This window comes from Rhinolophus ferrumequinum, chromosome 23 (genome assembly GCF_004115265.2).
Source record: "Rhinolophus ferrumequinum isolate MPI-CBG mRhiFer1 chromosome 23, mRhiFer1_v1.p, whole genome shotgun sequence".
NCBI lineage: Eukaryota > Metazoa > Chordata > Mammalia > Chiroptera > Rhinolophidae > Rhinolophus > Rhinolophus ferrumequinum.
This window is the reverse complement of record NC_046306.1, coordinates 10,350,623-10,378,095: the sequence shown is the minus strand read 5'-3', so window position 1 is coordinate 10,378,095 and position 27,473 is coordinate 10,350,623. Positions and strand designations below refer to the sequence as shown.

General features: G+C 48.5%; 1 protein-coding gene across 1 annotated transcript in view; it reads right to left on the bottom strand.

Annotated features, from left to right (window-relative positions):
- Positions 1 to 27,473, bottom strand: part of PREX1 (phosphatidylinositol-3,4,5-trisphosphate dependent Rac exchange factor 1) — a 178,016-nt gene that overhangs the window by 99,220 nt on the left and 51,323 nt on the right. The window contains exons 2-3 of the mRNA XM_033094653.1: positions 11,624 to 11,695; positions 7,590 to 7,712 (exon numbers count right to left, since the gene is read on the bottom strand). Of these exons, the coding sequence (XP_032950544.1) occupies positions 7,590 to 7,712; positions 11,624 to 11,695 (195 nt within the window). The remainder of the gene's footprint in view (positions 1 to 7,589; positions 7,713 to 11,623; positions 11,696 to 27,473) is intronic.

The window sequence follows — 27,473 nt, the reverse complement described above, 5'->3', positions numbered from 1 at the left end:
AATGGTCAGGTGAATTCACAGTAAGTGCTTAAAACAGGGCATAGTAAGTGCTCATTAAATTCTAGCTATTATGATTGACGTTGCTGCTATTAGAACCACCATGATGATTTCAGCAAATTCATTATCCCATTGGTGAATCAGTCTACGACAGGTGGAGCCGTGGATAAGTAGGTTTTGATGTCAACAAAGAGAGACAGGCAGAGTCAGGACACAGGGAGCTGAGTTGACTCAAAGGTCTGGAGAAGGCCACCGGGGGAAGGCACCGGGTAGATTCTGAGAAATATGATGGGCGTCAAGCCCGGGTGTGTCTTACTTCTCATTGGTGCACTGTCCATCTTCCCCCACCTCCCCCCCCCACACACACACACACTGTGCGCTCCATGGGGGCAGGGTTGGCAGCTACTGAGGTCACTGCTGTGGTGTCAGTGGGGACGGAAGTCCCTGACAGAGACCAGACATCGTGACTATTTGATGAGTGAAACCAGAAAGCAGAGGGAGGAATTGAGAGGGGCCCGACAGCCCTCAAACCGCCCTAAGCTCTTTCCAGAAGACTCTGGTCCACTGTAACCACAGCCTCAGCTCTTCATTGGAACAGTGGTTGTTTCACCCACCCAGCCTCCATTTTCTTCCGGTCACAGCTCCCAATTTTTCCCCTGAGAAACCGCCTCTATCCTGTGAGCCCACTGGACCGTCAGTACACCCCACTCCACTCCCAGGCGCCACCGGGGAGCATGTGACCGAGGCGAAGGCAATCGAATAGCTCCCTATCCTGGCAACAGTGGCCACGTAACCCAAGCCGTACCCGTGACAGCCCTCAAGGAATTACTGTGAGGAGAAGCTCTCTGTGAACTGTTGTTGCTGAGCGGATAGAGTGTCAAGTCTGAAATATTGAGGGCCACCTCTGCCACCACATGAGGCATCTATCTGCCCCCCCCACCCCGACCCCACAAGAATGAAGCCAACACAGAGGAAGAGCACAGCCCAGAAACACAGAAAGAGCAAGTCCTGAAAATATCATATGGGGTCCTGGATCCAGCTATGCCTGAAGCCAACACTCCTGAACATTTCATTTGTATGAGCCATAAAGTCTTTTTGTGTTTAAGCCTATTTGAGTTGGTGTTTTTGTCACTTGCAGTGAAGACCGTCCTAATACATGCACAAGCTGAAAAGGGAAAGAAAATTTAAAAATGAACCCAAGCCTGGTGAGGTGACAAGGTGTCTTTGTCTATCTCCATCTGTACCATGAAGGGGGTGAGCCAGAAAGCAGAGACACATCTGTTTATTCTCACATGTCAACCCCAATTAATGGGTACTGCTGGCTGGAACACTGGTGAGAAGAATTCTGGAGCCCCTGGGGAGCACCGAGGCAGAATGCTCTGATTGATTAGCAATGTCTGCCACAGATGCAGGAGACGGCAGTAAGTGATAAGACCGTCCTTCACAGCTTTGTCATTCCTCATCCCCTGAGCCTCTGAGCCCCTTCTCTGACACACTCTGCAATGTCATCCTCTCCTTCAGCCTGTGGGAAGGGCAGGGGACCAAGGCTTGAGGCTTGGAGAAGTTCAATTTAGCAAATAACAACACTCCCTCCTCAGAACCATGCCTAGTTCCATCACTCCCGTGTCCTTTCATTGAGCCCAATCCCAGCTGTGTCTCAGGCCCGAAACTCTGCAAATCTAGAAAAGCTGCTCTTGACAGCTAAGAGTCCAAGTGTTCAATTTCCTCCTAGGGGCCCCACATAGGGCTTTGATTGTTTTGCCAGGAAGAAACAAACAGTTGTGCACACACAGATGTGATGGGTAGGGAACGTGTGGCTGTGGGTCTGGGCTGTAAAGGAGGAGATGGGGCCAAATGCCAGCTGGGGACAGCTGGGGGAGAAGGTCTAGTCCCCAGGGAACACTCAAGGAATGTCAGAGGTGGTAGCTGCTGTCCACAGTCCCCGGGGGGGTGACACTGGCTCCACGTAGACTATCTGCTCCAAGCCACTCACTTCATACTCAGAAAGACTGAGACTCAGCAAAGGGAAGGAACTGGCCATGGGGACATCTCCTCTGGCAGGGAGTGGAGCAGCATATCCAGGTCTCACTTGTGTAAGGGTTTCCCCAACCTATGCTCACACTGGTACGAAGAATTCTGGGGAGCACACAGGCAGGGAGAGGTGGTTCCAACCTAACTCAGACCACACCGCTTCCCTGCAAAAAACCTACAACTCAGAATAAAAATCTCTGTTGGATCTGGCCCCAGGACATCCCATACTCCCTGCATCGCTCATTCTGCTCCAGCGACACAGGGCTCCCCGCTTTCCTCCAGTGCACAAGCTTGCTCTCATCCCAGGGCCTCTGCCCTTGCTTCCTCTCCGTCTGGAATGCCCTCCCCCCAGGTCTCCCCATCTTACTGCCTTACAGAGCCTGTCCTGACCAGAGTTCCCAGACACCAATTCGAGCTCTCATTTCAGATAAACAAATAACTTTTTAGTATAAGTATATCCCAAATATGACATGAAACATACTTATACTAAAAACGTTATTTGTCGTTCACCTGAAGTTCAAATTTACTCAGCTGTCCTGGGTGTTTTAATTTGCTAAATCCGGCCACCTGTCCCAGCCAACCTCCAGCGGAGTCACCCCTTCTCACATCTGCATTTGATATTCTTCACAAGCTGCGTCGCCATCTGAAATGACTGCCTCTGTTAACTTACTTCCTCTCCGTTTCTCTGGCCTCGTGGTGGCAGGGAGTGAGTCTGTCCTATTTAGGGCAGCAACTTCAGGGCCTAGTACTGTACCTGGCACACAGTAGGTGCTTAGTATGTATTTCAAGAGACTGTATCACGTAAGATGGTGAAAAACACAAACCCTGGAGCCAAACTACATCAGCTCAAATCCTGGCTCCAACACTTACTGACCATGTAAGCCTGCGCTATGACATACCCTCTCTGGCCTCGGTTTCCTCACGCGTCAAGTGGGCATGACAATAGCACCCACTGTTAAAGGTTGTAGAGTTTTAATGAATTCGTATATGGGAAGCACTTAGAAGAGGGCCCGGCACAAAGAGAGTGTTCAGTCAGTGCTAGTTTGTGATCACCTCGGTAGTTAGTAGTTGCGTTGTGGGGTAAGGGGTGAGGGATTCGCCCACTGTCCACCAACAGGAGTGGCACCAACGAGTGGGCCAGTCTGTCAGCCAGGGCCCCGCACTGGGTCTGACGCTGCCCCTTCCTCTTCCGGAGAGTCTGCTGGCAGAGGTCTGTGCCCAGCTACCACCTCACCACCCGAGGCTGCCTCGGCAGGTAGTGAACAAGCCTGTGCAGGAAGCTGGCCTGAGCCCCCTCCCTTGGGGTGGGGGTGCTGTGGTGAGCCCCTCAGGGCCCATCAGGACAGAGGCACCCAAAGCCCTCGGTGAATCCTGCCCCAGGAACTGCCCTGGGCCTGAGGCTTTCACGCACTCCCCGGGGCAGCCCACGTCCAAAGACGGCGCAATGTGGGGGTGCCAAGGCCTGTCCTCTCACTGCAATTCCTGGTGATCTGAAGAGCCACCCAAGCGCCATAGTTCCTCCTGGGTGAGAGCACATGAGGCCAGGTGGAAACTGTGCAACCTCTCCTTCAGCTGCTCCCAACAGGAAGCAAATTTCAGCTTCCGCAAACCCAGCCTATAGCAGCAGCTGCTTATAAAAGGTCTTCAGTGCCATCCTCCATGAGCATGGAGAAAGGGGAGGGCAGGGAGTGACAATTTTCAATTAAAAAGAAGGTTTTAAATTAAAAACACTGAATCACAGCTGAGAGAGCTGAGTCCTTTTTCAACTGTTCCATTTACCTCAAGGAGGGGTCTCGGCTAGGTGTGATATGACGGGAATACTAGTCTAACTCTGTTAACCTTCGTTTTGATCAAACCAAGGGAAGGCCTCAGGCTCAGAAACTCAGGTGGGCAAGAGTTTCTAGACAGAATGTGGTAACAGAGTTGGGTTTTTATTGCATTTTTTTTTTACCGTTACCTTCTATCTATAGCAAGTGATACTCAATTTTCCATTTCCAATGATGATGCAAATTTCCCTTTGTACATGAGTTTATTTAAGGTTATTTTTTTCAAGTGAATCGGTTTTTTAATAGATGAAACCAGTAGTAATAATACAAGGGACACCCAGATATAGCAAAATTGCAAACTGGGTGAATCAATGAAGTCTGGTTTAACCATTAGGGGGGTTCAAATCCCAGTTCTCCCACCCATACGGTCATGACCTTGGGTGTAACCGTTCTCTCAGTTTGCTTGCCTGTGGAATAAGCTTAGGGCTTGATGCAGGGACAGAGCACGGAACATGACAAAGTCCCCGCCTTCGTGTTGCTGATATTCTAGGAGGGACAGACAATAAACAAACAAACAAACAAAAAATGGACATCCAATATCCATTTGTCCAATATGTCCAAGGGTAATAGGAGCCGCTGAGAATAGCAGAAGGGGAGGAGGCAAGGAAGGGCCGGAGCATTTCAACTTGAACAGGGTGGGATGAAAGGGCTCGTGGAGAGGGCGGCATTTCCATAAAGATTTCAAGGCAGGGCGAAAGGAAGCCACAGGGATGTCTGAGGGAAATGGCGCAGGCAGAGGGGACAGCACGCTCAAAGGCCTGAGGTGGGCATGGGCTTCCGGTGTTCCAGAACAGTGAGGAGGCCAGTGAGGCTGCAGTGGGGGAAGTGAGCTCCCAAGAACTGGCAGGGCCTGGCAGGGTCTAATATATCACCACGTGCCCTACACAGCCCCAGAAGGTGCCAGAGAGGGCTGGGTCCCATGAACAAATATGGATATACAGTGTTTCCCCGAAAATAAGACCCAACCGGAAAATAAGCCCTAGCATGATTTTAATGCGTCTTTTGGAGCAAAAATTAATGTAAGACCCAGTCTTATTGCAAAAATTAATATAAGACCTGGTCTTTTTTCAGGGCAACACGGTAGTACAACTGACAAACACTGATTGAGCACTTACTGATTTGCTAAGTGCTGCTACTATTATTAATTCTCTCAAAAACCCTAGAAAGTAGGTTTCCCTACTTCCATTTTACAGATGAGGAAACTGAGGCACAGTTGGGTGAGACCATTCTCCCAGCATCACAGAGCTGGGAAACAGCAGAGCCAGGAGACAAAGTCAGGTAGCTGGGCTCTAAAACACGATCTCGCGAGACCAGGCAGAATGTGTGGGTTCTCAGGACGGCCCCGGGCAGGCCCCAGCCCTGAATGCCTTCTCACAAAGGCCTGAACTTCCACCATCGGTGCCTCAGGATTCTGACAGTAAGCAGTGCCCTCATCAGTGCCCAATGTGACGAGGCTACGTAAGGAGGGTCCCGGGCCGTGCAGAAGGAGAGGATATGGAGAAGAGGTTGCCTCCTGGGCACCAAACTCCCCACCCTCTTTCCTCCAGTCCTTCCCTGTGTTCTGAACATTTTAGGAATCCTGTAGAGAGAGTGGGGAGAGCCCAAGTGGGCACTCAGCTCCAGAGACCCTCACTGACCAGTGAGTTAAACCATCTTATACCTCTGTGGCTCAGGCAGGGAAATCAGGGGACTCATTAGCAAGTAGATACTGCACCTTCAGGATTCCTTCCCCCACTTTGGCTAAAGTACGAACTACTCAGCTCTTAGATGTCATCACTGCATGGCCAGCCCCATTAATGCCATCTCCTCCTGAAAGCCTCCTCTGGTGCCCTGGCTGAAATAATACCACTGGCTGACACTCACACAGCATCGGCTTGGTGCCAGGCCAGACCTAAGTGCTTCACTCATGTTCACTCATTTCATCCTCATGACAGCATCATGCAGCAGGTACCATCATTACCCCCATTTTACAGAGTTAGAGACTGAGGCCCAGATAGGTCAAGTGATTTGCCAAAGGTCACTCAGTTAGTCAGCAATGGAACAAGGAGTTGAACCTAAGCAGCCTGGCTCCAGAGAAGCAAGGAGGGCTGACTCTTTCCTCTGAACCCAGAGGGAAGACTGGCCCTCCCATTCTTTATTTTTCCAGTTCAAGAAACGTTTCCTGAACCACTACTGCCACTTTCACTCTCTCCTTCTCACCACCTCCACTCTACCACCTGTTTCAGGGCACCAGCACCTCTTGCTGGTCTCCCTGCCTCCCCCAACCCTCCACAGTCCACTCTCCCTCACAGCAGCCAAAGGACCCTGTAACCCTAAAGCAGGTCACATCTCTGCTCTGCTCAACACTTTCCATTAGTATCCCTCTCACCTGTGCCCCACCTTGCTCTCATGTTTTCCCTATTTCAAGCACTGAGAAATGGTGAGTACACGAATAGTACGACAGCATCCATAATTTATTGAGCATTTATTATGTGCCAGAACCTGTTCTGGGCACTCGCCTTATATTATCTCATTCAGTCCTCATGGGGTAGGTCTAGTTTTTTACCCATTTTACAGGTGAGAACACAAGCACAGACAAGTTAAAAAAACCTGCTGAAAGGAACACAACTTATGAGTAGCTCAGCAACCTGGCTGGGAGCACTGCGCTCCCTCCCCGAGGGCAGAGCCACACCAGGCTGTGTCATCCTAGACTCTGAACAATCAAGATGTGATCCCTTGGAGAAGGGAGTTAGTGGTCATGACAACAAGAGCTAAGTAAGAGCCAGTGCTTACTGCACGCCAGGGTTTCTCAATCTCGGCACTGCTGACAGTTGAGGTCAGATCATTCTGTTGTGGGGGCCGTCCTGTGCATCAAAGGATATGTGCTGGCATCTCTGGCCTCCGCCCAAGAGAAGCCAGGGGCACCGACCCCCTCCCTGAGCTGTGACAACCAAGAATGTCTCCAGACATGGCCGAATGTCTCCCGGTGGCAAAATCGCCCCCTGGTTGAGAACCACCGCTCTACGCTACACACTTTATGGCTTTGCCCCTTTGAATCTGTCCATCAGCCGAGAAGGTAGGTGCTTTCATCCCTACCTCTCAGTCAGAGGAGAAAACTGAGGCTCAGAGAGGGAAGGAGCTTGCTGCAACCTCATGCCCGTGAGGCTAGTGTGGCTTTTGTCCTGTGAGGAGGGTCCCACCAGCCCAGAAGGAGAGGGCATGGAAAAGTGGATGCTTTGGGTGGGCAAAGCTCCCCACTCTCCTTCCCCCATCTGTCCCTCGCAACAACAAGAGACTTGGAAACCATGCAGGAAAAGAGATGCTATAACAACAGGTGACCGCCTCCCTGACTAAAAGCACAAGTAGGCACAAGGGTCAGACACCCTCACTGGCCAGTGGGCGGCCACATCGGTGATGAAACGCCAGGTCTGTCTGACCAAGTCTGCCCTCTCGGCCACTGGCGACCTCTGTTGGTCATTCTGCAGCCGAGGGGCCCATCAGACCAGGAGGTCACCGGAGCCCCAGGACACAATCATTCAGCCAGGAGGCCACACTCTACATGACGTTGAGGGGTGGGAGAGCCAATTAAAAATACCCCCAGTCGGTCAGCCCGAACCACTAGTTCCTGGGGACAGAAGCCGGGCCCCCGCCCATCTGCCTTCATCTCCCCCCCAAGAGTGGGCGGAGTGGGCACCACGGAGAAGCCCACTTCCCAAAAGCTACAGGTCCCGACAGGGGCTGGGGCGCTGTACTCACGAATTTTAAGAAAACGTTCCCAAGTTCATGCTGAGACTGAGGCTCGGGATGTAAACAATACTCCAAGGCAGCCAAGAAATCCTTATGAACTTCCAGAATGTCTTCGATGTTCGAGAACAGGATCTGTGCAGAAAAGGCCCATGGAGAGTGTTACTAAGGCACAGAGGGTGAGTAAAAGCAAGCATAAAAAGACTGCGTAACCCCCGGCGCAGGAGAGGGTGTGGTGAAACGGGCATTCTCATACTCTGGATGGAGCCAGTTTACCACTAATACAAAAGATGATAATAACAAAAATATTGCCAACATTTACTAAACAGGATTAATGCCTAATCCTGTGCTAAGAACTTGATATGCATTTATGGCATCTAATCCTCACGCTAACTCCATAAGGTAGAAACTATTATTAGCCCCAATTTGCAGATGAAGAACGGAGGCCCAGAGAAAATAATTAACATTGCCAAGGTCACATAGTCCATGCAGAGAAGTATGTATTAGACACTCATCACGATTCCGTTGCAGCCAGACCCAACTGGTATATCCAACCATAAGACTGATTTTTAAAATGAAGAAGTACTTTCATACACCCGAAAATGATACGGTAGGAGAAAAAAAAAGCAATAGAAAAGGGTGTTCGAGGGGGGTGGGAGATGAGGGTAAGGGGGATCAAATATACGGTGATGGAAGGAGAACTGACTCTGGGTGGTGAACACACAATCGGATTTATAGATGATGTAATACAGAATTGTACACCTGAAATCTATGTAATTTTACTAACAATTGTCACCCCAATAAATTTAAAAAAAAAAGCAATAGAAAAGGGTGTTCAAAATATGTGTTTTAAACTCTCCCAAACAATACATGAGTGCCCATTTCTCCATATGAATATATAAAGTTTGAAATGCACATATACTCCAACCCAGTAATTCTACATTTTAGAATTTGACCTTTCAATCAGTCATTTCCAATGAGGGGCAATTCTGTTTCCCAAGAGATGTTTGTCAATATCCAGGGAGATTTTTGGTTGTCACAAATTTGAGGGGGATGCTATTGGCATCTCATAGGCAGAGGCCAGGGATGCTGTTACACATCCTACAATACACAGGACAACCCCCCACAGCAAAGATCTGGCCCGAAACGTTAATTATGCTGAGGCTGAGAACCGGGTGGATGGCCAAGAACATACACTGCAGCCTTATTTGCAGTAGCAAAAGACTGAAAAAGGAAAAAAAAAACCAATGTCCATTCATGGGGAGTTGTCAGGCAGTTAAATAAACTGGACTGGTTACAAGTAAATAAATTCCACATGCTGGAATACTATGTAGCCTGCAAAAAGAATCTGCAGCACTGCCTCTATGGATATGGAATTCTGGAATGATCCTTGATCTATATTGTTAAGTGGGGGGGGAACCATGGTGCCACACAGGATTCCAATACGGGCCCATTTGTGTGAAACAACACACACAAAGCGTCACTCCTCTCTATGCCGGCAGAAGCAGAGACGACCTAAAGAAGGACACAAGCTGGTGACCATAAGGGCTACTGAAAGGAGAACGAGGGGAGGCTTTCATGTACTTTAGATCCTTTTGAACTGCAAATTCCTTTTTCTCTGGAACCATGATTTCACTCATATGTGGGATATCATCTGAAAGCAACAACCAAATAAGGCAAACAAACAAACAAAAACTCATAGGCACGGACAATGGTTTAGTGGTTACCAGAGAGTAAGGGGTGGGGGTTGGTAGAAGAGGATAAAGGGGATCAAATATATGGTGATGGAAGGAGAACTGACTCTGGGTAGTGAACACACGATGCAGTATATAGATGATGTATTATAGAATTGTACACTGGAAACCTATATAATTTTACTAATCGATGTCACCTAAATAAATGTTTTAATATTTTTTCTGTTTCTATTTTTAAAAAGGTGCATTTTTAACTTTAATTTTGAAGAAGGCACTCACATGATTCAAACATCAAAACACAGTAAAATGAATACGGTGAGGAGTCCCTCTCCCACGCATCCCCCCACTCCCCACCCACAGGTCGTGACCAGTGTTACTGTTGGTTTATGGTTCCTCTTAGGGTTTCTTGCACATTCATTCATTCATTCATTCAGCTAGTACTTATTGAGCACCCACTGTATGCCAGGCACTGTTAGAGGCCCTGGGGATACAGCAGGGAACTTACAAGTAAGTGCCTGTGCCCATGGAGGTGACATTGTAGTAGAAAGGGACAGACAACAAATAACAATAGTTTGCTAGGTGGTAAGAAGCAATAAGAAAAAAGTGAAACAGGAAGGGAGTATCAGGATGGGGCTGAAGGAGAAGTTTGTAAATTTAAATACGGAAGTCGGGTGAACTGATTTCAGTCAAGACCTGAAGGAATGAGTCCAGCCCCATGGATCCTGCAAATGCACCAGAAAGTGCAGAGGGAAACAGCCTGAGAGTGGGCAGGGAAGCCGTGGGGCTGGAGACCACTCCTCAACTGCTACGGTCTTGGGGGGACAGAGCCTTGCCCAGGGGGGACGCCTATCCCATGAGGTGGCTGAAAGAATCACCCACAGTTTTTGGTTAGTTCTCTCTCTCTCTCTCTCTCTCTCTCTCTCTCTCTCTCTCGTTTTGTCCAGATCACATGGTTGATTCTCTGCTTATGTGAAAGACACATATGATAGATCCTACTGCTATACTTACTTCAAGGAATGGATGCAAATTTTCAAAGTAAATATCTGTCTCCTGAGTGTACACCCAAAAGAAATGAGAGCCTATGTTTACCAAAAAAAAACATATACACGAATGGTCTAATAGCCAAAACCTGGAAACAACTCCAATATCTATCCACAGGAGAATGGATGAGTAAATTGTGGTACTTTCATGCTATGGAATACTACACAGCAATAAAAAAGAATGGATCACGGCTGCACACAACCACATTGGTAAATCTCACAGACCTAACAGTGAGCAAAAGACCCACACATGATGAAAGGGCTCATTCTATATAAAGTTCAAGAAAAGGCAAAAACAATCAATGCTAACTAATCAGTGGTTATCTTTGGGAAGGGGGCATTTCCTGGGAAGGAGCACAGAGGACTGCACCCTTTACTGTATGTGAGTTATACCTCATAAAAAGGTAAGTTTTTAAAAACTGTAATAAATTGCAATTTAAAATTATAATAGATAATTTTTAAATTGTAATAAATAGATGTAATAAATAGCAGGTGCTCAGTAAACACTTGCTGAATGAATGAATGAACGAATGAATGAATGCATAAAAAGCCCCGATCCCAGTGCTACCAAGGACCAGCCATACAGTGACCCTGAGTAGGTCTCTTTACATCTCTAAGCCTCTTTCTTATCCAAAAACACGGGCTCAGAATTATCAACGTGCATGATAACTGTCCAAGTTAACCAGGCCAGGGGAGGGGGAATCCGGTTTGACCAAGCCCTTTGTGTGCTGTACATGCTGGCTCCTCTGACTCCCTCCTGCCCTAGACCAGGACCCTGGAGCCCCAAGGACTGAAGAGGACTCCCCAGAGAGTGAGGTCATACTAGAAAGCAGGCCTAGGAGCACTGGGGCCTCCACCATGCACACAGAGGGCCTATTGACGTCCTCCCGAAACTCCCCAGAGCCACTGCCAAGATGAAGCCCGGACCCAATTACTCATCCACCCTGCCTCAGCACTCAATGCCCAGTGAGGGGCAGGGGCTGGGGCTGCCAGGCTCCCAGGGATGCTTGGGAAGGGATTTTCCACTGGCTCCAAGCCAGGGGCCCTGGCACGAGGAGGTTGGAAGACAGGATGGGCATATTGAACAAGGGGACAAAATTGGAGAGTAGGGGCCGGAGGCAGAGTCCTCCTCACATCCACCAGGCATGGTTCGCTCACAGGACAGAGAGGCCTCGAGGGGCTGCAGGGAGCCAGCTGCCAGTGGGGTAGGTGCACCCCCAATCCCCGGGCACCGTCTGAGCATCGCCCCGGGAGAAGCAAGACACGCAGCAGCAGGAACAATCTGCAAAGAGGCCAGCCCAAGTGTCCACACCTTGACGTTCTCCTCCGTGAGGCCCTTCTCCACTAAGTCCGCCACGTTCTGCCGGATTCGATGCAGGAACGCCTGGAGGAGAAAAGAAGGGAGAGGTGAGTGCCCACGCCTTCCTCTCCCGGGGATGGCCCAAAAGAAGGGTCACAAGTTCAAATGCCAAGTAGGACCTGGGAAGTACCATGGTCCAGGGACTTAGGCGGGGAGTAAAATAAACTTCCTCTGCCATTCAACAAATGTTTATTGAGCATCTACTATGCCTGGTACAGAGAACAACGCAAAGCCCTGCCCTCAAGGAGGTGTCCTCACATGGCCCCTCGCAGACCACGGTTCATTTTCCCCTTTTTTTCTTTTTAAAAACGTCACTTCTAAATAATAACACATTCACATGGCTTAAACCTCAAAACTACAAAAAGTCAAAAATAGGGAAAGTCTGTATCCTACACCCTGGGTCCCATCCATCTCGTCGCCCCCCACCCTCCACGGGAAGCACAACTACTAGTTACTAGTATATCGTTCCAGAAGATTTTTAAGATTTAAAAATACACACACACATTGGTCAACGAGTACAAACTTCCAGTGATAAGACAAACAAGTCCTGGGGATCTGATGTACAGTGCAGTGATTAAAGCTAATAACACTGTATTATACACATGAAAATTGCACTGGGGTAGCAATCATTTTGCAATATATAAGTATATTAAATCAACACACTGCACACCTTAAACTTACGCAATGCTTGTCATGCGTCAAACATACGTCAATAGAACTGGAAAAATAAATACACGCATATATGTGTATACACATATGTATACACAATACATTCGTATTTTCCCCCCCCTTTTTACAAAAAAACAGCAGTGTACACAGGATGTGCTGCAGTTGCTTTTCCCACTTCATGTTGCTTAGCGATCGCTCCATATCGCTGCACAGAGAGCATCCTCGTTCTTTTTTTGACAGCTGCCCAGGATCCCTCTGTATGGATGGACCAGTTATTCTGCCACATTTTTCCAGGGCTCGGAACAGAGAAATCATTTCTCCCCTCAGTGGTTCAACAGACGACAAAGGAGGGGAGCGGCGGGTCCTGTGGGGAACAGCACACACCCACCTAAGGGGACAGCCGCTTGTCCCCTCCAAGTGTGGGGAGGGTGGGAGGGAAGCAGGCCCAGTATCACCACATGTTCTGGGTTTTGTTTTTTTCCAAGAGAGAAGTCAGATATTAGGACTTCTTAAAAGCAAATTCTCCCCAATTTTTAAATGTTGGCAAAAGAGCCCTCTATTTTTGTGAGGAACTGGATTTTAGGGGTTGAGCATGAAAGTGGGGGACCAGAGTGTAGGGGTGGAGCCATGCTGAGAGATGATGGCAGCCTGATGGGGGTGGGGGCAGAAGAGGAAGAGCAACTGAGAAGGTCCCCTGGACAGGCTAAGGAGACTGAACAGATGTGGGGCGGAAAGTGGGAGATGGGGGAGCGGGGGGGGACGGACCAAAGCCGGTTACATACATCAAACGGCCTGGTTTGCCCGAACCCTAGGGTTTGGCCCAAGGTTGACCTGGCAACAGCCACGTGGAGACCTGGTGAAAATTACTTCACGGTCCTGTCACGGCCACAGGGCCACGGTGAGGAATGGTGGCCCACCAGTTACCCTCCCTGCGGTGGCTGATTATAGCATGGGGGCTCTGGGATGGGAAGGCTTGGGTGCACACACACTGTCCCTGTCACAGAGCTCAGTTGCAGGTGAATTAACCACCCTTGTTTGGGGAGATCTCTGAGTGGCAGAGAAATGGAGAGGACAGCTCCGGACGGAAGGAAGCAGGGGCAGGTGGAAGAGAGGAGGCTGGCCCTCCACAGATGGCTATTGAATCCTTTCCCACCACCCGGAGGGATGTCCATGGATGTCACAGGGAGCTGGCCACCTGCAGACTCAGGTCTCCTAAGAGATGGCTCACTGGTGCTCTACATGGTGGGTCACAGAGAAGAAAGTCGTGGACAGAGCAAGGCGGCCTTGGTTCTGTTCACGCTCACTGCAGCGCAATCTCCAGCAGCCCCCTCAGCTCATGTTTACGTCCACAGCCTGGACTTCTCCCCTGGTCCCCAGACTCTTACCTGGATTTCTGCCGACTCAAGACCCCCATCGGATGTCCACGGGGCATCTCAAATTTAACCTTTCCAAAACCTAGTTTCTGATCTTCCCTCCAAACCTGCACCATCAAGTTCTTCCCAGTTTGAGTAACGGCACCTGCGCCTTCTAGGCGCTCCAGCCGAAAGCCCTCCCAGTTGTCCTCGACCCCTCTTTCTCTGACATCCCATTTCCATCCTTCAGCAAATGCTATCAGCTTCACCTTCAGCAAGCGTTGGAAATCCAACCACTTCTCCCCACCTTCTCAACCATGCACCTGGTCCATGCCCCCATCATCTCCTGCCTGGACCAATCCAGTCACCTCCCCCCTGTTCCTCTCCCTCCCCCACTCCCCACCAAAGTCCTTTCTCCACACACACACAGCTAAAGGTATCTTTTTAAATATCTAAACCAGTTCCTGTCAATCCAAGAACTCTCCATGGCTTCCCGTTACGCTTTTTTAAAAAAGTCCAAATCCTTCCACGGTCCCTAAGGTCCTTGTGACCTTGTCTTAGTTAATCTCTCTGAACTTACCTTCCAGTACTCCATTCCACCCCCCACCCCGACACCTCAATAATCTTCAGCCACACCTTCTTTCTCTCTATTCCTTCTACCTGCCAGGCACATTCCTTCCTCAGGACCTTTGCACTTGCTGTTCCTACTAACGCGTTTCCCCGAAAATAAGACCTAGCCGGACCATCAGCTCTAACGCGTCTTTTGGAGCAACAATTAATATAAGACCCGGTCTTATACTAGATTATATTATATTATACCCGGTATATTATATTATATTACATTATATTATATTATGCTATATTATATTTTATAAGACCTGGTCTTCTATTATATTAAAATAAAACCAGGTCTTATATTAATTTTTGCCCCAAAAGACGCTAGGTCTTCTTTTCGGGGACCACAGTAGTAGGATATTCTCCCCGGCTCTGCCCTGGGCCAGCTCCTTCTCATTCATCAGGCCTTGACTCAAATGCCCCCTCCTGCACAAGGTCCTCCTGTCCTCATGAACTTGCCACCTTCCAATCTTGCATTAAGAGCCTATTTGACAGACAGACAGACTGAGGTGAAGCAATCTACATCGGCTCCTAAGAGAAGCCAAGATAAGAAGAGAGCATGGCTGGGGTGAAACCTTTACCCTAATCCAACAACAGAGGCCAGGTTTGGAAACTGATAGTTTGGGTTTCAACTGCAGTCTTCCACCTTCCTGCTGTGTGACCTCCAGGAAGTACATTAGCCTCTCTGAGTCTCAGTTTACTCTTCCCAGATATGGAGAGCATAGTAACACTATCTTACCTTTCAGAATGTATTGGGATAAAGTGAATGGGATAAATGAATGGAAGCTCCCTGAGTGCAGGGACCTTGTCGTTCCTTGTTCCCAGCTGTCACGGCAGGGCCTAGACTAGTACTGGCACACAGTAAGCACTCAGAAATCAAAGGAAGGGGTAGAATGTTCCTGGCACAATGCCCGACACATAGCAGGAGTCTCAACTCGGGCCACTTGGTAGCCTGCAGATCTTTCTTCTTAGGGGACAATGGGTAGAGGGGCCAGGGGCCAGGAGTTCCTAGAGGATGTTTGAACAGGGCCTGTGATGCTGCCGGGAAAGTCCAGCCTCCCGCCTCCCCAGACTAGAGAGAGACAAAGGCAGCCTCGTCCAGCACAGCCAGGGACAGCAGGAAGCTGGGAATGCAGTGAGGCTGACCTAGATTGGGGCTTCCTGTCCTGGTTTCTTCACACGAGCGCAGCCACCACTATTGTGCTGGAACAATTAGAGGCTCGGGCCACCCACAGAGGAACCGCAAACAGGCCAGTGTGATGGGTACAATGGGCAACTCGTGACACGGAAAGAATGGGCAGGCAGGGGCTCTGGGCCCAGCCCTCGTGCTGCCCAAAGCACGACCGGCTTTTCCAGGCGGCGCCAATGTCCTCTGTGCAGGACGGTGGTTGAAGGGACCCTCTGGGCAACTCCTTGTTCCAGCCCTGACAGCTCTGGCACACTCAGCCAAAAGCGGCTCTCCCCCTGGAAATCTCCTTTGGAGACGAGACCATTCTCAGGATTTCCAGGGCTGCCTGAGGCTCTGCTTCGGCCATGGAATCTTTATCCCTGCCATATGCAAGCTGCAGCCCTGCCCGGGCCACTGCCCGCGTCTGCCCAAGGCCTCCTCTTCTGTCTATGATGACAGGGATGAAAAATACGTCAAGGATCCAGAAAAAGACAGAAAGAAGTTTAGCAAACACCCACAGACGCCTCATTGCCCAGCTGGGCTAAATCTTAGCATTATGCCAAATTTGCTTTAAACCATTTTCAAAAGGAAATTCGTCAAGTCTGGGAAGGTGCCGACTGGGAAGGGGCACAGGGGAGCCCTCGGGGGTGCTGGAAATGTTCTCCTTCTTGACCTGAGCGGTGGGTCCACGGGTGAATGCGTGTGCAAAGCCTCCTCACTGTGCACGTAAGGTTAGTTCACTTTACCCACGTACCCTGTGACTACCAAGCCCTCGTGTAGAAACAAGAAGAAATGAATCATTACAAGAGAGGGGGCCTCTCTCCTCAGTCCCACGCGTGCCTTTGCCTCGAGGCGCGTGTGACTCAAGAAGCAATAAATACTATTTTACATGTTCGATGATACTCATTACCATCAATGATGTGCTTTCAGCAGCGTGCTTTTTCCGTGCACCATGCCATCCTCCACATTTATCCACATGGATACGTACACCCGGTAGCACCTGCTGTTCAGACCCCATCCACATCCCTCACCCCTGGGGAGCATGCCAGCACCACTTCAGCTGCCAGCACACACGTCTTGGCTTACCCGGAGCCACACAGCTAGAAGTAGCAGAGCTGGGCCTCAAATCCAGGTATCGTGGCCTGGTGACGAGTGCCCAACACACCGTCATCACTGAGTAACTGTAGACAACACACCACATAAGCATAAAACAGGTAGCAGCTGCCCTGTGGGGTGCCCCTGGGGAACCACCACTTGTCTGGAACCTGTGGACACAGACTTGGGAGGATAAATCTCTCCCTGGAGATAAAAAGGGCAGAAAGAAGCCTCGAAGTCGCTCTCTGGGACCTACGCTGGCAACCTGATCGCTAAAGGGAGCGGGCCCAGCTGCCCCCAAGGACATCCCTGCCTTGGCCAGGGTGACCTCACTAAACATATGGCGAAATCTGAGAGGCCCAGGGGACCAGCTAGAAGGGAGGGGAGGTGGGGGCAGGGCAGCCTCAGACCACAGCAAGGATAGAGGAAAGGGGTGCTCTGAGAACCCCATTACCCCAGGTGGTCTGGGTGGCTAGGGGTTCAGGAAAGCAGAGTCTCATGGAGTAGAAAGGGCTTTGAGTCCAATTAACAATAATAAAAAAGCAATAACAACAGCAGAGGGGGGTCTTGTACAGCCTGCTCTAAGTATCCCCACACAAGCCAGAGTTTGGGGGAAACTCCAAATGCCCACTGACTCCTTCAAAGCCCAAATCCTATACTCTATCCATTCAAGTTCTGGGCATTTATCCCATGGAGAAAAATAGATCTCACATGTGGCATCAAGATTTAATTTCAGTATTTACTGTATAATTCTATTACTTGGAGTTGAGTTAAACAAATTGTCCATCTCAACAAAGGACAATCACGCTAAAAATGGTTTGCAGAAGTCCATCCATTTAATGATACAGAAAAAAAGTTGTTGATGTAACTCTTTGCAAAAAAACCCAAGTTACAGAAGAGTACATGAAACATAATCTAATTTTTGGTTAAATTATCTCTATATAAGCATAGAAAAAAATACAGAATACCCTGAACTGTGTGAGAGGATGGCCAAGATTACTAACTGTTCCCCAATAGCTGGTCTGGTCTCTCCTTTTCCTTTAGAAACAGAACCCTAAATTTTAGAATACAGACTTTATTTCCCAGCTTCCCTTGCAGCTAGGTGTGGCCACATGACTAACTTTGGGCTGGTAGGGTATAAGTAGATGTACTATGTTAAAACATCTTGAAAGTATCTTTCAGGATGAGGGGAGGAACAGGCAGGGATTCTCTTCTGCTAGTCTTCCTTCCTACTGATTAAATAGCAAATGTGATGCCCGGAGGTCAAGCAGCCATCTTGTACCGTGAAGTAGAAGCCATGTGTTGAAGATGATGGAGCGGCAATACAGAAGGAGTTTACATCTCTAATGACAGTGGAGTTGACGTATCTACCCAGAGCTGCCTATAATTCAGTAAGAAGAAAAAAACTCCCATCTCATTTAAAGCACTGTTACTTGCATTTTATCTATAGCCATGGAACCTAATTCTGAGAGTGGAATTATCAGTGATTTCAATTTTCTTTTTTCTTCATTTCTTTTTTCCAAATTTCTACAATAAACATGCTACTTTTAAATCCAAAGTCCCTTTATAACACGTTTTTGTCTGTCTGTCTGTCTGTCTGTCTGTTTGTTTGTTTGTTTGTTTGTTTGTTTTTTGGGCAAGAGCGGTGACTATGTACCAGACTCTTGCCCATCCCAATTACCACTTCCTCAGCATCTTTCCCCAATTATCACCTCCCACAGGAGGCTAGTCTGCATTCTCTTCCTGGAGGACACACGTCCCCGTGAGGAGAGGGCAGTGTCTACAGGCAGAGAGGAGAGCAAGAACCAGGCAGTATGAGGTGAAAAGGCTTTCTTTCTGCACTGGGGCCTCTGAGCTACCCACCTCTCCTTCTCCATGTTGACTCTGGAAACCATAAAGCATCCCAAATTCTCCTCTGGCTGCCCAACTCTTTCAAAAGCCTACTCCGCTCTTAGAAACTCTCTCTTCTCAAATGTTAGGAAGATCCTGCATGTCTTAAGGAAGCAGCATATGAGAGTGTCTGAAGCTCAGAGGTTAGAACCACCTGGTTCAGATCCGGCCTTTGCCACCTCCTGCTGTGTGGCCTAGACCAGTGACTTGACCTCTCTGAGCCTCATCTGTAACACAAATAGGGATCATAAAATTACTGACATCGTAAGCTATGGTGAAGCTAAAATGAACTACTGCATGCAAAGCACTCAAATACCATCTCTGCGGCTTACAAGCTGTATGACCTTGGACAAATTACTTATCCTTTCTCTACTGCAGTTTCCTCCTCTACGGAGTAGGGATAAAATGAGTACGCAGGATTACAATGAGGATTACAGGAGCTAACACATGTAACAAGCACTTTGAATGGTACCTGGTACATAGTGAGTGCTCAATAAAGCATTAGCTAGTATTAATTCCACAGCCCCACCTTGAGATTCTAGAATATCCTCAGGGAGTCCGAGCTCTGGCGTAGATAACCATGAATCCACTGTGTTTCCTAAAGAAACTTCTGGAATTAGATCAACCCCATTTATAGACCTCCTACTATGCTCCAGGGATTTCACATTTATCCTACATTTTTTTACTTATTGTTATTTAGGTTTTCCATCCTCAAAACAGTTCTATTCTTGACTGCTTCCTAGTCCCCTGCGGCGAGATGAAGGGGGAAGCCACCACCACGGCTTCATCATCACCACACGAAGCCATTTGCCTCCTCTTCAGGGCACCTCTCCATCTCACTCCCTCTCACTGCCAACTGTGAGTCACTGAACTTCCCTGAGTCTATTTCCTCATCCGAAAAAAAAAAAAAAGAGGCAGTTGTGGAGGTTTAAGCAAGATGATGTAGGTAAAAACTTTGTAACTACAAAGACTTCCTGGAAAAATGATACAGAGGCTGGGCCGAGAGAGGTGGGCTGGACTAGGACAGGAAACAGGAAATTGCTTATGATTACATTTGGGTGGGGAGGAGAGAAAGCCCTCACCAAGTATTATCCAGACCCACAAGCATTACCCAGGGCCTACTGTGCACCAGGCACCAAGCTGGGCACTGGAGACATAGACACAAGACATGACCTTGCCGTGGCCGGGGGCGGGGTGGGGGGGTCATTCCTGTATTCATCTAGAGCCAACAACACATCAGTGAATGCACACAGACGGAATCCCTGCCTCAGGGAGCACTGGCAAGACAGACTATAAATAGATTTTAAAATAAAATGGCAGGTAGGGATGAATGCTATGAAGAAAATTAAAGAAGACGCAGGAACCCAGAGGGACAACGTAGGGGAGCTATTTCACAGAGACGTTCACGGAAAGCCTCTCTGAGGAGATGGCATTTGGGCAGTGTCAACCCCAAGAAGGGTTCCTGGTGGCTAATTGGGCTCAAATTCTAAAATAAAGCCTAGCAGCCACACTTTCAGGAGAGGCCCACACTAAACTGTCTGCCTACACTGTATTCCTGTCAGTTGAGACAACCCTTATAAAGGAGTTCCTGGAATCAACCAATAAGACTGAGGCTTTTCCCCTCCAATCAGAGCTGTGCAGCTATATCCTCATTAGCATAGTCACTGACCAATCAGAGTAGACCAATCAAACTTTGAGGATTTGGAATCCTCATTTGCATGAGGATAGACTAATCTGCGTCCAGGGGTGAGGACTTCTTTCTATGTAAGTCAACTCCTCTCTGGCTCAGAAAACACACCAAAGACTGTGTTTCCCTGGCTGTAGCTGTCCTGTTTCAATGAGGACTGCCTCACAGACATGCTATTCCATAGCCGTGCTGTATCGTAATTGAGCTATAACACTGTCGAGCTACCTCACAGTCATGCTGTATCACAACTGAGGTGTCTGCACTGAATACACCACACCCCAAACTGGGGACTCCTATTGGAGCTGAATAGGCACCAACTACCATCAGTTGACAGCAGCTATTCAGGGACTGAAGTGAGGGATCAGCTGTATCGGTGTCTGAGGGGAAGGTCATTCTAGGTAAAAGGAAAGTCAGTGCAAAGGCCCTGAGGCATAGTCATTCTCCCAAGACCATCCTAAACCAAACTATCTGTCCCTACGCCTACGCTGTTTTCTTCACAGCACCTGCTACTGTGGACATTATGTGTGTCCACTTATCAGTCTATTGCCAATCCCCTCAAGAGTGTCAGTTCCAGGAAGGCAATGATGTTTGTCTATGTAGGTCACTGTTATCCCCAGAGACTAAGACTGGCCCCAGCACATAGTACACCCTCAATAAATACGTGTTTAATTGACTAATCAATTGATCGTCTGGAAAAGACTCCTCCTGCCACCCATCCCCATCCAGCTTCAAAACCCTGGGTGAGAACTGGGTGCCCAGTTCTCACCCAGCCCTACCCCATCCCCCAACCATGGAGGAAATTGAAGCAAAAACTGAGTTGCTACAACCTGTTGTAAACAGGTCTGATGCAATAGTGGGGAAGGGGGACCACAGAGCGGAAGCCAACACTCTTCCCCACACAGACCCTACTCCAGGGGCAGGAGCCCAGCCTACAGCGTCCCTGAACTTGACAACAACCCACCAGTCCTTCAACAAAGATTTATGCAGTGCCTGCTACATGCTATCGAGCTATAACTCACTCTGATGGGTCTCAAACTGGTGGCCCACAGGCATGTTCAGTTTGACCTGCCGTGGGCTTTGAGAAAATTCAGGCCTATGTTTGAATGTCAGATTTCCCATTAAAATCTCAGTTTCCAGCTTCTTTGAAAAAGCTGACCACAGGTCTCAAATGTCCACAGGGCCACAGCTGGCTGCAGTAGAGTGGCACTGTCTTCGTTACCCAGAATGGGTGCTCCTCTGTTTTCTCCCACCCCACCTGCTGCTGCACTCATCTTCCTGCCTGACCCTATGGGCATCTGAATGTGAGACCGCATTCTAGACATAAAGCCTGACAAATGTGAAGCCTGCCCTTCCCCACACCTCCGTCCCCTCACCCAGGGCAGACATCACTAATGGAGCCCAGATCTCTTCCCTGCTGAGTCTTCTGTGCTGTTCAGAATTTCTCACCCCTCACTGTTGCCACCTCTACCCAAATGTGGTCTGAGATTATTCCTATTCTAACCACAACTCTGCGCCACTCCTGTGGGTCCCTCAGCTTTTTTTCCTGAAGAATGGGTTCATCAGAGTGAGATTATAGCAGGGCTTCCTCACCTTGGTACCACTGGTATTTGAATGAGTAATTTTTTGTTGTGGGGGCCAGCCTGTGAATTATAGGATATTTAGCAGCATCTCTGGTATCTACCCACTAAATGCCAGTAGCACTCCCCAGTAGTGTCAACCAGAAGTCTCTACACATTGTCCAACGTTCCCTGGGGGAAAAGGGGCGGGGAAAGTCTCCCCCAGTTGAAAACTACTACATTACAGCATAGTTAAGAAAATGTTTCCAGAGCCAAGTATCCTGGGTACAAATCCTGGTTCAGTCACTTCCTGGCTCTATAACCCTCAGCAGCTTCTGTGTGTCTGTTTCTTTCTCTATGAAATAGGGATCTAAAAATGGTGCCTCACTGTTAATGAGTATGGAGTTTCTTTTGGGTGGTGAAAATATCCTTAAATGAGAAGGTGGTGATGGTTGCACAACTTTGTGAATATTCTAAGAACCACTGAATCATACCCTTCCAGTGGGTAAATTGTATGGTGTGGGAATTATACCTCAATTACCTGTTATGCACACACACAGAAAAGATACCTACTTCACAGGGTACTGTGCGAGGTGAATGAGTTCGGATGAAGTGTGCTGGTCGGCACAAAACGAGTCTTAGCCTTATCTGCATCGACCCAGGCTAATCTGGGGCCTGCACGGGGCGGGGGGCTTCGAGGAAAAACCTAAAGTGACCGAGGCAGTGGTGGCTGGGAACAGGCTCCACTTTGGGTGGTATTTCCCGCCGGAATGTCCCAGACAAAGCCAACCAAGTCCCTCAGGCCCCAGGATGCAGGGCGGGGCTGCTGGACGTCCTGGGGTCCCTGGGCCTGTCTGCGGCAGGACAATGGGTGGAATGTGGTCTCCTCTCCGCAGGGCTGACACTTGACATCTGAAGACAATGACTTTCAAGAAGTTTTGTTTTTTCCTGGCCCAACTGTTTTTTCCATCTCCCCAAACAATTGTTCTGGGGTTGGTGGGAGAGCGGTCCCCCTTTAGCTTGTGAAGGATTGTGTTTGGAGAGTCAGGAAACAATGCACAAAAGTGAGAGAATATAAAAATAGTGGCATTCAGGGAACGGGCCAGGGAGGGGGACTCAGCGTGGAGGTTTCGTCTGGTTTATTTTTCCCAGCGCTGGCTCAGGCCCCTGGGAGGGAATTCAGAGCCATGAAGAGGCTGCTGACAGCAGTGGCAGTCTCAGAAGCACAGACCTTTGCTGCTCAGACACAGTTTGGGGTCTTAAATTTCGGGAGTGTCGGCTAAGTTCCCACTGCTTCTCACACACTACCTCATCCTAGACAGTCTCGCCCCAGTTTTACAGAAAAGGAGACCGAGGTTCTCAGTTGGATGAACCAGAGCACACAGCTAAGTGGGCAGAGCTGCGATGTGACATCTAGGCCATCGGAGTCCGGACACCGACCTGCTGCCCCATCCACTCTGACCTTATCCTGTACAGTAAGTGTCCTACATTGAACGGCGTCAATAGGTTCTTGGAACCGCGGCAAACTGACATATAGCAAAACTGATGTTACCAGGGACTAATTGATATAAACAAGAATTAAGTTCCTTCGGCATCTCATCAACGTTATAAAGAAACAATGTTGAACGAAACATCACTATTCAAGGACCTGCTGTACTCTCCGCTTCCCTGACTACCCACCCACATCCCACTCGTGGGATAGGGCCCCTTCAGTGTCATCGTCTCTCTCAAGCTCCATGAAGGCAGGCACCTTTGTCCCCATGATCCAGCACAGTGTCTGCCCTTCCAGGCTCAGGAAGTGAAGGGAGGGAGAGCCTTCAGAGGCCACGGGGCAGAGGCCCCAAACGCCCTTGCCCACTGTGGTTGGCTGAATAATGGCCCCCCAAAGATGTCCATGTCCTAATCCCCGGACCTGTAAATACGTGACCTTATCTGGCAAAAGGGACTTTGCAAATATGATAAAGTTAATGATCTTGAGATGGGGCGATTATCCAAGTGGGCCTGGGGAATCACCAGGGTCCTTAAAAGTGAAAGAGGGAGGGGAGAGGGCGAGTGTCAGGGTGACACAGTGAAAAAGAGTCCACTGGCTACTGCCGGCCTTGAAGATGGAAGGGGGCCCGGAGCCCAGGAATACAGGCCGCCTCTGGAAACTGAAAAGGCAAGTAGATGGATTCTGCCCTAGAGCCTCCAGAGGGAACACAGTCATGCCAACAATTTGGTTTTAGCTCTGCAAGGCCCATTTCAGACATGTGACCTCCAGAAATCTAAGACAATAAATCTGTGTTATGCCACCAAGTCTGTGGCAATTAGTTGTCACAGCAGCGAAAGGAAACTTAGCTTGAGACATGTGCATGAAAGAAAAAATAAACCTCCATCACATTGACATTCATCACAGCCAAACATAATCCTAATATTCCATTATCATTATGAATATATAATAGATACTATCATATATTAGGTTGGTGCAAAAGGAATTGCGGTTTAAAAGGTTAAAAATAATTGCAAAAACCTCAATTACTGCTGCACCAACCTAACAGTACAGCTACATATTTTATACATGATTTATTAGTCTTATAATCAGTAAGGGGTGAAATATAATTAGTCTCTTTTCCCTAACCCTGTCTCTGTTAACAAGTATTCATTAAGGACTGATGATCTGGTAACAATAATTATTATAACAGTTATAATAACATAAACTATCCTTCACCACCCAGTTCTATTCAGTTCCTGAATTTAGAAAGCAAAAAGCCATTTATTATAATAAGCTCAGATGACGAAACAGCAGGACACCAAGTTATCTGAACTATATGATGCCTGCGTTTCCAATGGAGTATGGATACAAGAACCAGCTGCAATATCTATTATTTGCTTACTGTATGCCAGCACCAACGGTATATGAGGAGGTGACTACTGTATCCCCATTTCATAGACACAAAAATGGAGTCTCCATGCAGTGGAGTTATTTGCTCAAGATCACACAGGGAGGGAAGAACTGAGCCAGAACTGAGCCCTGGCCCATGAGGCTCCAGAGTCAAGACTCTTTCCCATAGGACTATAATGCCTCTAGGGTTCCAAAGTTGGGAGAATTTAGTTAGGAGTGGGGGAGTAGTGTGTCCTGGTGGGATGCCCAGGTGTTGGGACGCCTCGGTCATTTAGGCATCCCTGGTTGGAGAGACACTAGGCAAGTCACAAAGGGATCTTTACAAAATGCAAATGGGTTACCATTGCCCTGCCACGCCCATCAATGGCTCCCCACTGCTCTGAGAATAACAACCGAAAAAGGCTGGTTATAGCCTACACTTTAGGTTCTTCGGGCTGTTCCAAGAATACACTGAGCTTGCTCCTGATCCCGGAGCCTTTGCACATGCTGTTCCCTCCACCTGCAACACTCATTTCCTTCTCCTCACTTAGTTAACATCAATTCACCTTCCCTGCCCTCCCAATGAGGTCAAAGCCACATACAGGCTCCAGGAGCTCCGGATACCCTTCCTAGAACCACCATACCTATAAATTAACCTTGATTTACAAAATTATTCAATTAATGGTTGTTTTTCTCACCAGACTGAGAGCTTCCAGAGGTCTGGCTTAAGTCAGTTTTATTCCTGTTTTATTCACTCTGTTTTACTCATAGTTACAACCCTAGTACGCAGCACCAAGGTGCCCGGCATTCAACATATTTTTGACGAATGAATAGGTGAATGAATGAATAAATGAATGAATGAATGAAATGTCCCTTTCCTCATCTGTAAAATAGGAATACTAATTGTGCCACCTTCAAGGATCACTAAGATTACAAGGCGAAGCACACCAGTGAGGTGACTTGGGGAGACTCATTCCTCCTCTCTGGGCCTGTCCCCACTCTGCGCAATGGGACACACAGTGTCCACTGTTCAGGAACCACTGACCCAGTTCACAAATGCAGCCCTGCCACCGACTCACTGTGTGACCCTGGGGAAGCACTTCCATGCTCCATCCTCTATTCCCTTTTCTGTGAAATGGGAGTCGTGTGGGACAAACTAGAGGATCCCCAAGGGCTCCCCAGCTCTGGTCGAGGGGTCAGGCCCACATACTCTAAACACCCCCATCCCCCACCTTCCAGCCAGACCAATAACAACCAGCCCCACCACAGACCGATAGGTCACCAGAGATTTTGCAAGTGAGTGTCTCGACAGCTCTTTCCCTGGGGGACTCAACTGTGGCCCAGGGACCCCGAGGAGGGAGGAGAGAGGAGGGTGTAGTGGGGAAGCTCTGGTCCAAGTACCAGCAGGGGAAGGCGCGTGAGTGAGAACCTCAGTTTCCTCTTCTGTAAACGGAGATTCAAACACCTACTTCAGAAGATCAAACAGATATCGAACCTCAACCTCAGCGTCATGCCAGAAGATCTTACGAAATGCCACCACTTACATTACCATCATTGATATGATTTTTATCTGTCAATACATCACGATAAAAGAAACCCCCACCCCAACACAGACCACACTGTATTTTCCTGACATTTCCCCAAAACTGTCTCACTCCACTCTAGCCACACTGGCTAGTAGTCTGCCTTTTCCTAAGACACGCCAAGCTTATTCCCACCTCAGGGCCTTTGCACATGCTATTCCCTCAGCCTGGAAGACTTTTCCTGCAGGTCATTACAGCACACGACAGGTCAAACGTCACCTCCTCAGAGAGCCTGCCCTGACCATCCTGGCTAAAGGAGTCTCCCCTAGCCCCCACCTGGTCACTCTCTCCCACACCTTGTTTTAATTCTTTGTAAAGTAGTTATCACAATCTACATGTTATTTTATGCACTGACTAGTTGTCCTTCTCTCTATGGAGGACAGGGCTTTCTGTGTGTCTGATTCACTAGTGTATCCACAGCACGTAGAATGGTGTGAGGTAGACAGAGCTGCTCAAAAAATACTCATTAAGAGAAGAAAGGAGGGGATGTTACATAAGCCTCTGAGCCTCTGTTTTCACACGTGTAATATCAGATAAATAAGAGCCTCTATCTCTTAGGGTTCTTTTGAGGATTCAAAGAATCATTACAGCTTAGCCCAGGGAAAGGAACACGATAAAAACTCCAATTTTAAACAATCACAAATGTCCATCAACAGGAGAATGGTTGAACAAACTGTGGTGTATTCACACAATGGAATACAACTCAGCAATCAAAAGAAACACTGTGACACACGCAACGACGTGGATGTGTCCTAAAAACACGACGCGAGCAAACAAAGCCAGACACAAAAGGGTGCATCCTGTGGGATTCCACTTCTCCAAAAAGCCAAAAAAACTGGCAAAATGTATCTCTGATGACAGAAGTTAACAAAAGTCGTTACCTTTCCAACCCCCCAAAAAACAGTCTTTTCTTTTCCTCACCAGGTACTGACTGGCAAAGGGTATGAGGTGCCCTCTGGGGTCAGGAAATGTTCTAGGTCTTCGCCTGGTGATGATGCCCAGGGAAAAACCCCTGGAGATGTACACTTCAGCTGGTGCACTTGATTGTATGTCATTATACTGGGATAAAAATCATTCCAAAAAATGTTTTTCAGCAAAGTGATGGAAAGGGCATTGTTCCCATTCACCCTGGCTCATCCACCTACGCACACATGGGTCTCCCAGGCTCTGACAGCCAACACATTCCCCCCGCCCGCCACCGCTATGGGCAGACCCAGGTCCTCCAACCCACACAGCCTTGGCTTCCGTGGGGCCTGCTGTCAAAGAGACAAGTCACCCTCCATACTCACCCCCTCACTGTCCCCCCGCCCCGGCCCAGCTTCCGAGA